At 42.2% G+C, this 13,288-nt stretch overlaps 1 protein-coding gene across 3 annotated transcripts in view; it reads right to left on the bottom strand.

Annotated features, from left to right (window-relative positions):
* pola1 (polymerase (DNA directed), alpha 1) overlaps positions 1 to 13,288 on the bottom strand; it is a 382,614-nt gene that overhangs the window by 282,642 nt on the left and 86,684 nt on the right. For all 3 annotated transcript variants that reach the window (XM_069890180.1, XM_069890179.1, XM_069890181.1), the window contains exons 25-26: positions 11,083 to 11,232; positions 5,213 to 5,335 (exon numbers count right to left, since the gene is read on the bottom strand). In XM_069890180.1, the coding sequence (XP_069746281.1) occupies positions 5,213 to 5,335; positions 11,083 to 11,232 (273 nt within the window). The remainder of the gene's footprint in view (positions 1 to 5,212; positions 5,336 to 11,082; positions 11,233 to 13,288) is intronic.

Below are 13,288 nucleotides of genomic sequence, written 5' to 3' on the forward strand. Positions count from 1 at the left end.
TAGCTGGTGTTCCTGAAGAAGTCTGAACAACCTGATTTGAGCACTACAAATTTAATCCATGGCAGGATGCAGATCTCCTGATTCATTCAAGGCTTCAGATCCATGGCAACACTCTCATCCAGACTGAGTAGGGGTACACTCATCCATGCATTTCATGAGGAAAACAGGAAGTATAGCATCTTCAGGCCCTGAACACAGCTCAGTTTACCTACTCTCAGGAGTCACAAAATCCACCTTCTGTTTTCCAAGACAGAGCCTACTGGCGCATAAAGACAGTTTCTTCCCTGCAGCTATCAGGCTCCTGAATGAGCACCATTACGTTGCTCTCATGCTGCTCTTGCTTGGTGTGAATTATCTTCCTTCTGTACATTGTAAACTCTGCTCTTTGCACAGCTGTAAGCAATGTTGCAGAGAGTCTGTTGGCAGAAGAACCCTTCTCCCCATACCAGGTATTTTGTGACAAATAAACTTTGGCCAACTTTCACCAAGAACATGCACCCTGACTACACTTTGAAATGCCACAACATGCACCCCCTGTGCTGCTTCTTCCTGCACAGATGCAGAAAATGAAGAGTGATGGACCAGTCCAAAAAAAAGTCTTTGCAAAGCTGGACTGGGAAAACAGAAGAGTGGTGTTGTGACTATCTGGAGCCAGCAGGCTGGCCCATGTTTTGAGGCGCATGGTCATTGAGGCACAGATTAGTTTCTAATTTGAGATAGCAGAGAGAAAAAGAAATATTCTGAACTATGTTAAGAAAATTTCTTGTGCACCTACCGGTAGTTATTTAGGCTTTGCAACAATTTCCAATAAAACAATCTGACTTGAAGATAAATTAATTACACCTGTTAGGGCGGTTAAATGTCTGCACAAATTATTTTTTCACAATTGTAGCGTGGTGATTCCATTACCAGCTTCTATGCAACCCTCACAAAGCTGTCTGAAGTAGATAGTAATTTCAACCCAATTAGACCACATACTGTTTTTCAATGCAATTTGCTTTGAGGTGAATAGTATTTAATAACTTCACAGTTTTCCCTAAAGCCTTTAATAAGAAACAAGAGTTGCCAACCATTTGATATCCAATATCCTGAATAACTGCTGAATTTCTGAAGGCAACATCCAGATGATTGCCATAACTGATGCATCGGAAGTGTGGGGTTCGACTCCGAGTTGACGCAAAACTGGTACAAAATCCACCAATGCACTAAAGGCACCGTTTTAACATGATAATCTTCCTTGCTATCAGTCAGGCATGTTCACCAAAAGTGACAAGTTTTCACCTGCTAAAGATCATGGTCATAGCACTGCCATGCTGAAACAGAATAGAATTCTGTCAGAAAAAATAATGGTTACAATGCTCACATAATTTGTTCAAAGAGGCTTGTGGATAAAGAAGGGGACAGGAACCAGGGGACTTTGCTCAAGATTCACTGGTGGACATGGTTTGGGTTATGACAAAATATGCAAGAGATGAACTGATCAATAAAAAAAATCATGAAAATGGACAACTTTATCGAAGATTGTAAAATTTAAAGGACATGAAATCATAATCCTGAGTCCTTTCTTCCATTCAAATCTGAGTTCTAGCAGGACAAGCCTAGACACTCCATTAGAAATAGATCCAATATCCAGATTATTTGCATCCATTTCATTTGATTTGTTCACAAACAAGGCTTGATCTTTCATTGCACCGGAGTAACCTGCAGAAATACCCAAGACTTTGGACAGCCACCCACCATTTCAATAGAGAAAACAATACCCTTACAGAACAGTGAGGGGACCAGAGGCCAACACCAGGAAATCTCTCCTTCAGTCCAATGAGCTGTGCAACATTGGGAGGAGAGGTTTTACTTGAACACAGTTGGTCCAAAATTCTTCTGCAAGCGCTGCCAAAAGTTATAAAGCAAGATCATCCCAAAGACCTCTGAATCTTTCACTCCTCAACTCAAACATTTGCATTCAAGAAAATCTTTTCTGCAATGGTAGTAAACGTATACCAAAATAATTTCTTGGATTTAAAGAAAGGTTGAAGTCCCACTTTGATAATTCCTCATTTGCTGTTCTGATAGAATATTTCACCTCTTTCCATTTCCTTCCAACTTGCATGCTTAATATTATTCCTGGCAATTAAATAACATCCACCAGCAGTAGACATTTCCACGGTCAGAACTACAAGTGGCACTGCACACACCAAAACAATCATTAATACAAGCAAAATGAAACAACATTCAAGACCTAAAAGCACTTCACCAAAACATTCGATGTGACATTGATTCATTCTTCACCGTCTTTAAAAGCAGAGAATTACAAAAATAAAGAGAGAAATAAAATCCAAAATGTTTATCATCAAACTTAATGTGCCACAATTTTGCAGCACTTAAACGGAATTGAAATTTCTCAATATTGAGCACGAAGTCTAAAATGAAGCAAGAAAGTTTAAGTAAGGTTTTATCAGTGAAGAGCTTCCAATCTATAAATAAAAGTACTTGAAAAATGAAGTGTTGTGTGTATTCCAGTGAAGTGCTGACTGAAACCTACACTACAGCTAAATTCAAGACAATTTTTAAGACAGTAATCAGACAGATTGACTGGTTATGAAAGCACACAGGGATGATGCCCAAAACAGCTCAAAGTTGCACAATAGCACAGCTTTCTTTCACACAAAATATTCCATAGTGTGCGGTGCCACCTGGTGGAACCTCAGGACATGGAGGCTCCGAGTCCAAGCAATAACCTTCTCAAAATAATCAAAGTGGGGTCATTTGAAAAATAGCATTCCCAAATCTGGATCAAAATTGATCTGATCAATTAATCCAAGGACCAAAAACTTATAGCAATGAACTGCTGAAGGAACACAGGGAACATCCATGGGTAGAAATGGTCAGTCAACATTTTGTGTCAGGGCCCATTTTCAATCAAGTGGGAAGAGACAGCAGCAAAATGAAGGGGGTGGGGGAGAGGCTAAGAGGTGATAGGGGATTGGACAGAAGGTGAGGAAGGATGGAGACAACCATGAAAATGGAAGAAAGATTAGAACCACGGCCATTAAAGAGAAAGAATCAATGGAACCAGTCAGAGGTAGGTGGGGGGGAGGGGGGGTGGGGTTAGGTGAAATTAGAAAAATAGACCTTTATGCTGTTGGATTCAAGGATGATCAGGAAGAATATGATGTGTTGTTCCTCAACCTTAAGTTTGGCCTCACTCTGGCAATTGATGAATCTGAGAACAGACATGTTAATGTGGGAACGGTGAAGGGATCTAAATAGTTGGCTCCTGGTAGTTCAAGCTTCAACCCAAAGAGGGATTTGGTAACGCAGTCACTGGAGCTACATTTGGCCTGATCAATGACGAGCAGATGCAGTAGATTAGGTTGGACAATCTGCACGCAGAACTCTACCTCACCTGGAAGGTCCGTTTATGTCCCTGAATGGAGGTGAAGGGCAGCGGGAGGGGGTGGGGGAGTTGTAGGGCCAAGTTTTACACTTTTTGAGATCACCGAGAGAAGTGGCTAAGTGGGCAGAAATGTAGGGAGGGGAGGGAAGTGCAGACAAGGAATTTCTCAGAAGATAGATCCCTGCAAAAAAGTGGACAGGACAGGAAGGGATGATGTGCCTGGTGCTGGGGTAAAAACACAAAGCCCTGGAGAAGCTCAGCAGGTCAAACAATGTCCTTTAAGTAGCAATGGTAAAGGTACATAACTGATGTTTTGGGCTTGAGTCCTTCATCAAAGTATGAGAAATCCCGGCAGGCTTCCGAAAAAAGTGTTGGGAAGGGTAAGGGGAGTGGCAGAGGCAAGTGGTGATAGGTGGAGAAAGGAGGGAGGGGGCTGCAGCAACGACGGGCAAGGGGGGAGAGGGATGGCAGGGCAGGTGGAAGATCTGGACAGAGAGAAAAGGGGGAGGGGAAAGAGAAGGCGAGCAGGTTTCATAGAAAGTAGTAAAGCCAATGTTAATGCCATCCAGCGATGCTGGGTGGGTGGGAGTACTCCCCTGACTGGTGCTGGAATTGCGCTGAAGCTGGTAGAAGTGTCGGAGCGAACATTAAATGCAGATGCTGGTGAGGTGGAAAGCAAGGACAAAAGGGATGCTATCCTTGTTCTGCCTGGGAAGTGGGTGAAGGCAGAAATATGAGGGGAAAAATATATGGGCACAGGCTTTATCAATAACCGTAGAGGAGGAATCCATGATAAAGAGAAAGATGGTTCAGACATTCTGGAGTTCAAGGCCTCATTCTAGTAACAGAGGTGGAGGAATTGGGAAGAATCCCTTCCAAGAATTGGGACTCTTTCCACTCCATTATCTCACATTTTCCCCATCAGTTCTATCATGTAGATTCTGTACAAAACAGTCTCATCTGAATCATCCATCCTGCGGAGTACAGAGCCTGATTATTTATAGCCCCATTTCTAGACTGACATTGCAAGGTCCATATCACAGGCATCATCCATTGGCCATTGAAAATAATTAGTGGAAGGGAGCTCGAATGGTTTAATGAACCAAATCAATGAAAGAAATTTGATCTCGCAAAATAGCAGATTAGCTGCAAAAGGCCAAATCCTGTCTCTGTTTCATGCATTGTTGACAAATCTGCCTCTCCTTTGACACAATCCACTGAGGGAACTTTTCCAAATCCGGGAAACAAACCGAGCTGCATGGGCTCATGAACTTGGGTCCACCTTCTCTGATTCATCAACTGCAAGTTCCTGTTTGCATCTTCTGAATGAAATTCTTCACTTTTGTGATCCACAAAGGACACCTGACAAGGGGAGAATGCCTTCTGGTTGAAAAGTATGCGGGCCTCTTAGAATCGACTGAAATGGTGTCGAGAACTCGAGCTTGTGAATCACAGAGGTGCGAAGAATGAATCTCCAAGATGGAGTAATGCCAACTTTCAGCTCATCAGATCCAAAAAGAAGAGAACATTAGGAATAAAAGGTGAAGCTGTTATCCAAGAGCATGCAAGAGACCTGCACTAATTCAGAGTAGTTTTGTTCAAGTCAATAACCAAAATATGTCAACACATCGATACACAAAAACTTCAATGGCTGTCAATATATAATGAGTTAGCATCACACTTGCCACTGAAAATCATGCCTCAACACTTACACCATACAAATCAAGGAAATCATCAATATAAACATGCACATTCTTAGTTACATCTCCAATCCAATTAAAAGCAAAACATTTTTAAGGAGATCTCAGAAGCACCCACCTCTCTTCCTTTGTGTGTGACCAAAGCAGCAAGTGGTTTGGCATAGAACCTGCTGTAGGAAAATCCCAGACAACCATACATGCTATTAGCTGTCAGCTTCAAGGCTTTTTGTCTGATGTCATACTGGAAAAGAAGGCAAAAATCACTAGCAATTTGACGTTCGCGCATCTTGAAAATATCAAGGATTAAAACGTCGTTTAGAAGCTGATGAAGAGGTTCATCTTCACTGTTCACAGGTGCTAAGTTCCAACCAGATTGTCTTTTTGAACCAGGAACCAGGATGAGATTTAATAATTATTAATCCCATTAAGAATAAGTGATAAACAATTAACAGATTATTAGTGATGCTTAATTCATTGCTGAAAGGTATTCAATATTTCTTACAAGGAAACATCTTCAAGAAGGACATTATAAATGTTAAACTGGTTCAGTGTTTCCCCCCAAGACAAATCACCCTCAAAATGCTACTGTGAAGTGATACATCAGAAACATAGCCAGAACTGTCACATTACTAAAGCAACAATCTGACTAACATTTTTATGTATCATTACATTCCTGACCATGATACAGTTCAGCTTTTATTGCCCGCCCAAGTTGCCAGTGATAAATAAGTGCAGGGGCTCGTCCAGCTTTAAAGCTTGCCATTAATTGAGGTAACATTAAAAATTACTGTGATGGGGAGAAGGAAAGAGAGAGCGATGTAATTTTTAAAACCAGTTGCTCTCTCTTGCAAATATCTGGCAAGTTGGAGGCTTCAGTTACTTATTTCCTACCCTGCCCCCACACAAAGACGAGAGAAGTGGCCACTAAATGCATGGAGATTTTAAGGAAGTAAAAAGCCTTTAAGTGCTGGAACCATTGTGGGTAAAACCTTGCTACCAATTGTTACTTGCAATTTATATTTAAAACGGTGCAATTTTGTGCATTTTAAAGCAGCACTGTAAAAAAAACCCAGCTTTTATACGGTGTGCCTCAGATAAAAAAACGATTACAAGTCACCAACTTCAATACCCCTCCACCCCTCTGAGGGAGGAATTTCAACAATCCCAAATCCATGACATGACAAAAGCAAATTGTTATGAATAATAATGTATTCTGCACAAAAATCTCATCTCTTCAAAGAACCTTTGCATTCTTAGCATCATCTGCAGCTTCATTTGTGTACCAACACGTATTTTTAAAAAATTCAAAAAAGGTAAAAATGAGTGTCATCCAGCGAGTTAAATTGAATAGGTATTCTTCTAATCTTCCAACCAGCTTTTCCCTTCCATTTGCAGAACATTGTTACTGTGCAGAGATTTTAGATTTATTGTCAGAGTACATACATGACATCACATACACCCCTGAGATTCCTTTTTCCCTGCAGGCGCAGAATTACCACTAATTGGTCATGTAAACTGTACACAACATAAACATGTAAACAAAGAACTGTAAATAAGATAACGAATGTAAACAAAATGGCTGTGAAATTCAGAGAGAACAAAAATCAATAAAGTGCACAAATAAGCCTCTGATTGAGTTTGTTGTTGTTGAGGAGGAGTCTGATAGTGGAGGGGTACAGCTGTATCTGAATCTGGTGGTGCATGTCAGTAAGAACAGAGCGTGTGCTGGGTGGTGTGGGTCTTTGATGATTGCTATGGCTCTCCAACGGTAGTGTTCCCTGCAGATGTCCTCAATAGTGGGGTGAGGGTTTTGCCTGTGATGTCCTGGGCTGTGTCCACTACCTTTTGTTCCCATACCAGACCCTGATGCAGCCGGTCAGCATACGTTCCACCAAACCTCTGTAGAAATTTGCCAGGGTTTCTGGTGTCATCGCAAACCTCCGCAAAATCCTGAGGAAGTAGTGGCTCTGGTGTGCTTTCTTCACGATGCCATTGGTGTGTTGGGTCCAGGAAAGATCCTCTGAGATAGTGACTCCCAAGAACTTAAATTTGCTCACCCTGTCCCAATGATCACTGGATTGTATATCTCTGGTTTTCCTTTCCTGAATTCAACAAACAGCTCCTTCGTTTTGGTGACATTAAGTGCAAGGTTGTTGTTGAACCATTCAGCCAAGTGTTCAGTTTCCATCCTGTAGGCTGACTCATCCCCTTCCTTTATACAACCCATTACTGTTGTATCATCTTTCATTGCATCAGTCAACACTTGAACACTCCTGACCTATCAAATCTTCTTTTTCAAAGAGCTGGCAAATCCCCCCTCCTCTTCCGCCATGCTCCCTTAATGGAAGAGGCAGACTGTAAATGCTGAAATCTGAAGCCAAATACACCCTTCCGGAAGAACTCAATGGGTCGAACAGCATGAGCAGGAGAAAAAGAACAGTCGATGTTGTTGGCCGGAACCTTTCATCAGGACCAAACAATGACCTGAGGAGCAACTGTTTCCACTCAGAGAGTAGTCCGTATCTGGAACTTGCCCCAGAGGAAGCTATAGATGTGGGTCACTTCACTCCCATTCTCCTCAGAGTCACTACATTCTCTCTCAAGCATCGTAGTTTGTCGTTTTCCAAACTATTATAACAAGGTCTAAAGTGTAAACACTGAACAGTGCCAAGTTAAGACCTCTATCAGGTATAAGAAAATCCCCAGTTTTTCCCTCACCAAAACTCCATAGTCTTCTCAGTGGAGCAGGCGACTCCATCCATTATTTAGACAAAATTCTACCCTAGCCTCAATGAGAGACTGTGGCTGGGTTTTTCATTTGAAAATAACAATGTTCCTGGAAATTGCAAGGAAACATCTGTGAAACTGGCAGCATGCTAACACTTGGCCGACAACAAGTTCCGAGTTTCCATGAATGAGCAAAGGTTGCTGTCAGCCGATCACCTCGTGACAGCTGACTACACTATGACACCACCACCACCACAGGAAATCATGGACTTTAACCAGCACACATGCTGGGGAACCTGCTCAAGGCTGATGCCAAGAGAATGCATCATACCTCATGGAAGACCCTTCAGCCCAAGTTGGCACTCTGGGCTGGCCCCATTTTCCTGCATTTGGTCCTTCTCCTTCCCAGTCCTTCCCATCCCTCCATCTGACCGCACGCCTGTTAATCATACTGATTGTACCCCCATCTATCCCTTCCTCCAGCAGCCTGCAGCAGATACGGACTCCCCACTAAGCAAAAATATTGCTCCTCAGGTCACAGTTTGGCCCTGAAAAAGGGTTCCAGCCTGCAACATCAGCCATTTGACATGGGCGGCAGGATTGGCATAGGGGTTAGCGCAACACCATTACAGCACCAGGGTTTGAATCCCATGCTGTCTGTCAAAACATTGTAAGTTAACTGGGTGTAATTGGCCAGCATGGGCTCAAGGGCTGAAATGGCCTATTACTGTGCTGTATGTCTACATTATTTTTTTTAATTCTTTTTCTCCCACAGATGCTGCTTGATCCGTTGAGCACCTCCAGAAGAGGGCACTTGGCTTCAGTATCCAGCATCTGAAGACTCCCGTTTGTCTCCTCTTCAATCTCTCCCCTCTCACCTGAAACCACGCCAATCTCTCCCCTCTCCCCTGAAACCCATGCGCTCCAGTTATGGAATCAATTCGAAATAGAGTGTGAGTGATTAGTTCATCTAGGCACCTTATGATTTAATAAAATTCTGAAACGTCACTCCTTCGCTTCCTGTGCTCGAGGGAATAAAGACCCAGCCTATCCAACCTCTCTCTCTCAACAACTCAAGCCCTCGTGTCCTGCCAACGTGTGAATGAATGTCCAGTGCGGACATTCCAAATTATTGATATAAATCCTACAACCAGGAATCCGTAGCTGCACACAGTATTCCAAGAGCGGCCTCACCAATGCGATGAAGGGAGTGTGGCTGTGAGGGAAATGTTATTTTGGTTAAACTAATTATTTATTATTGTTCGAACATAACTTTATAGCTTTAAATGTTTTTGAAGGTCAAAAAAACATTGACCTGGCCAGTTCCAAGGCAGTCAGGGGACAAGATTTCGACAGTTGCCAATTTTTCTCCCCCCCCCACCTTTTTTCTCAGCAGAATTGCTTTCTCTGCCACACACACGTGACACGTACTGATGCAGACCAAGGCCTCATGATGTAGATGGCTTTGCCCCTTAGGTTCTCCTTGACAGAAATATTGGAAGAACATAAAATGTGCCTTAGAAAGCAATGTCAAGCATGGGCAGCTGGAATCAGGGTCAACATAGTCAAGGTTAAATATCGAGAGAACAACCAGTTAAAGGAGATGATTGTGGTCTTCAGGAGGATGAAGGTCAACCTCTCTCCACAACACATCAATGGTCTGTCGCAGAGAGTGGAAAGCACAAAGATGCTTGGTGTGCATGTAAGGGTTGACCTATTTTGGACTCACACCACCACCTCCCGAGTCAGAAAGGTGCAGCTGAGCCTACACTTCCTAAGGAGGTTAAGGAGGGCAAGGCTACTGGCCCTCATCTTGAAGACATTTGACAGGCACACAATTGAGTGTCGTGTCAGGCTACATCATTGTGTGGGGTGGTAGCTGCAAAGCATCAGGGTGGAAGTCAATACAGAGAATCATCAAAATGTCTGAGAAGATCACTGGGGTCTCCTTTTCCTCTAATGATGACATTCACCGGGAGCACTGCTTAAAAAGAGCTCAAATAATTATGAAGGACCCTTTCCATCCAACACACAGTATCTTTAACCTACTACCATCAGGAAGCAGGTGCAGGAACAACAAAATCAGGACTGCCAGGCTGGAAAATAGCGTCTTTCTGCAGTTTGGGAGATTGAGGAACATATAATCTTGCAACAGCAAATCATGCCAAAATATTTATAAAAAAATATATTTCAATAATATCTTTATGTATCTGTGATTATTTTGTGCTGTATATTGCACGTATGCACACGTGCGTATGCACTGTGGTGCGGAGAAATGCTGTTTCGCCTGATTTTATGTGTAGTCAGATTATAAACTAACTTGAACCAGATATTATTACTGGGCAAAACAAACTCAAAATCAATTTTTGTGTCCTCAGTGATTAACTGTATTGGGAAGGGTTGTGGCTGCCCCCTACCACGTTGGAGGACACACCAGCTGCCAATCAAGATTTGGTTCCGCCCAACCCATTAGGGCACACCTTGCTGTTGGACCCGTGTAAATTACCTGGACTAGGTAATTTAGCCTTCCTGCACTTGGTCTTGGGCCATTGGCTGTTGTAATTGGATTAACCCTCTTGGCACTGAGCCAATGGATCCTGCTAACAGCCTAGGCCATGTGTTCTTTGTTCTCACTCCTTGCCAGATTGGGACTAACCTGCTTCACTATAAGCCTAGAAATGTGGAAGGACACTAGAGAAACTTAGTAAGATATGCACTTAGTATCCCTTGTAGCATCGAGCCGTGCCTGCACTGAGTCAAGGGGTGGTGGGCCATCGTAGTGATTTTTCCTTGATCATTGTATGTACTGGTTCATTGTGTGTATATTTTGTTCCCATGCTATTTTCATGAAGTTTGTTATTAATTGTCCGCTATTACTTTCCCACGGCTGTTGTGTGTGTGTATGTGTGTGTGTGGTGTGGGGGGGGGGGTGCGTGTGGGGGGTGTGAGCGTGGGGTGTATGTGTGGGGTGTGTTTTTTTTTTACATCTGTTACCATTTACCACATTTCCCTTCTGTAAATAAAATCCTTCCCCATCAAAACTGTGCCCAGATTCCTTGCCTTTGAGACCTACCAAATCAGTTTCTTCACTCACAACACCTCATTATTTCGCTGGTCAAACCTAAAAATTGTGACATTTGAAAACAATGCGTAAGCACATCTTAAATCCACAGTTTTGCCATCTCAATTGTTAAATATTTTTTCCACCAACCACCCCCCCTCCCCGGGAAAAAAGAACATTAGAAAGAGGTGGATAATTACCTGCAAATAGAGATCTGAATTTAAATCTGGTTGTTTCATCAGGTTCTTCACTTGCCGTCGCCTCTCCACCAATTTCCGGATTTCCTTCGGTAGGACACCCATCTCCTGATCTTGGTCTGGGATTTCAGGAATTTCTTCCAGTTCACCGCCCTTTGGGAAAGAAGGTGAAGAGTATAGGTCAGATGGGATGCTGCCAAACCTTAATGCCTGCAGTCCTTCTGGCTTGCTGAAACCAGATCCAGGTATGGAGAGTCTGAGAATTCTCCTGCCAAGTTAGGCACAGACTAGATGGGCCTAATTTAATGAAAAATCTATTGTAATTGACTTAAAATCATAGAACATTACAGTGCAGAAACAGGCCCCTTGCTGCACTTTTTAAACAGGTGACTCAGGACAGACCACTGTTGGCCCAGATACTCAGTTGGTTAGTTGTGCTCAGTTTTGAGCCATGGGTCAAATCATGGAACTATCCAACCTCCAGCTCCTCTTGGAGTTCCACATCCACAAGTTGGAGGTAGGAGGTGGTGGCCAATGAAGTATGAACATGAAACAGTCTATTAATGTTTCAAATCTTGTACTTGCTGCACTAGAGTTGACGAGGAGTGAATAGTCCCATTGCTTCAAGTGCCAACAAAACTGGTCTAAGTATTTTCAGTGAAGAGATTTTCCAATGGAATTTCATCAACTATCAAAGCACTTATTAAAATCAATACCATTCTGGGTCAACAATATCAGCAAAAACACACTAAATATGCAATATAGCAGAACATGTATTTTTTGAAGGTTGTTTCAAATGTAACCTCAGTAATAAAGAAAGCCTCTACTTCCTCAGGAGTTTGCGGAGGAGCTAGTGGAGTTGTTCAAGTGAACCAGTACAGACTTGAAGGGCTGACATGGCCTGTTTCCATGCTGTAAATGGTTATATGGTTAACCTTAAAAAATTAGTTACAATAGAATTGAAGTGTACAACAGAATATAAACAGTAGTGATAAATAAATAAAAGTTAATAAGCAATAGAAAAAGCTAGAAATATGAAGTAAAAGCAAACAGTGTTGGAAATATTGATGGTCAGGAATCAGGTAAGAGAGATAGCTTCGAAAAAAAAATGCAGACGTGCCTTAAAAAAAATCTTCATCTTTTCACACAAATTATCTGATTCCAGTTAAACTTAAATGCAGCACTTGGGTATTTGTAAGCAATAAGCCAAGATCTTGAATCTGTGAATTTCTCAAGAAAGGATTTCCAAATAACAATAGTCTTGTATCTGAAAAACTCGTGTGGCCATTGTAGTGCAAGATGAACAGCTCCATTATTCACATGGGTCTTCACTTTTGAACTGGATCATTTTTGTTGCAAGGAAGGTGTTGCAGGAAGTGAGTATTCAGGGAAGTGTTAGGGGAGAATGTTCATTCAGTGAGCTGCGCTTTTTCCTAAATAGTCTCGAGCCTTTTAAGTGTTGATAAAGTTCTTCGCACCAAGCAGCTGGGAAACTGCGGTCTTCTTTGTGGATGGGAAGGCCTTGGGAAATCAGGGGGAAAGCCAACAGAAGCATCCAGCTTTTGACCTTCTCTTGTGGCACTGGTGTTTTTGTGGCCAGATTAAGTGCTCAATTTAGAAAGTAAAACACGAAAGTCTGCAGACACCGTGGGTGAAGCAAAAACACAATGCTTGAGAAACTCAGCTGGTCAAACAGTGTCCTTTACATAGCAAAAAATAAAAATGCATAACTGACATTTCAGGTTTGAGTCTTGATCATACCTTGATGAAGGGCTCAAGCTCATTGTGTTTTTGCTTGATTAATAAAGTTCTTTTCAACCATATATTTTTCCTGATAGGTTTTTATATTTCTGCAAACAGGAGTTTAAAAAAATGAACAGAAATTTATGTCCAAAATGCTGGGACCAAGCCATTTTGCCTCACTTGATGTTCTGACTTCAAACCACACTCTCAGTGCGAACTTCACATTTTATGGGATTTGCGTCCTTCATCTGAGCTTCCCAATTCTTTATAAAAAGCTATTCCCTGACAAACTCAAAGATCCAAGTTTGCTTATGGCAGACAGTCAAAGTGAAATGTGAGGGGCAAGAGAAAACTCGTTAACTGGGCAGAAGAAGCAGTTCTGATGGGTCTCAAAGGCAAGGACTCTGGACACCAGTTTTGGTAGCAAAGGATTTTATTAACGGAAGGAAAAACATGGGAGAATGGG

This window comes from Narcine bancroftii, chromosome 7 (assembly GCF_036971445.1).
Source record: "Narcine bancroftii isolate sNarBan1 chromosome 7, sNarBan1.hap1, whole genome shotgun sequence".
In the NCBI taxonomy this organism is placed as follows: Eukaryota; Metazoa; Chordata; class Chondrichthyes; order Torpediniformes; family Narcinidae; genus Narcine; species Narcine bancroftii.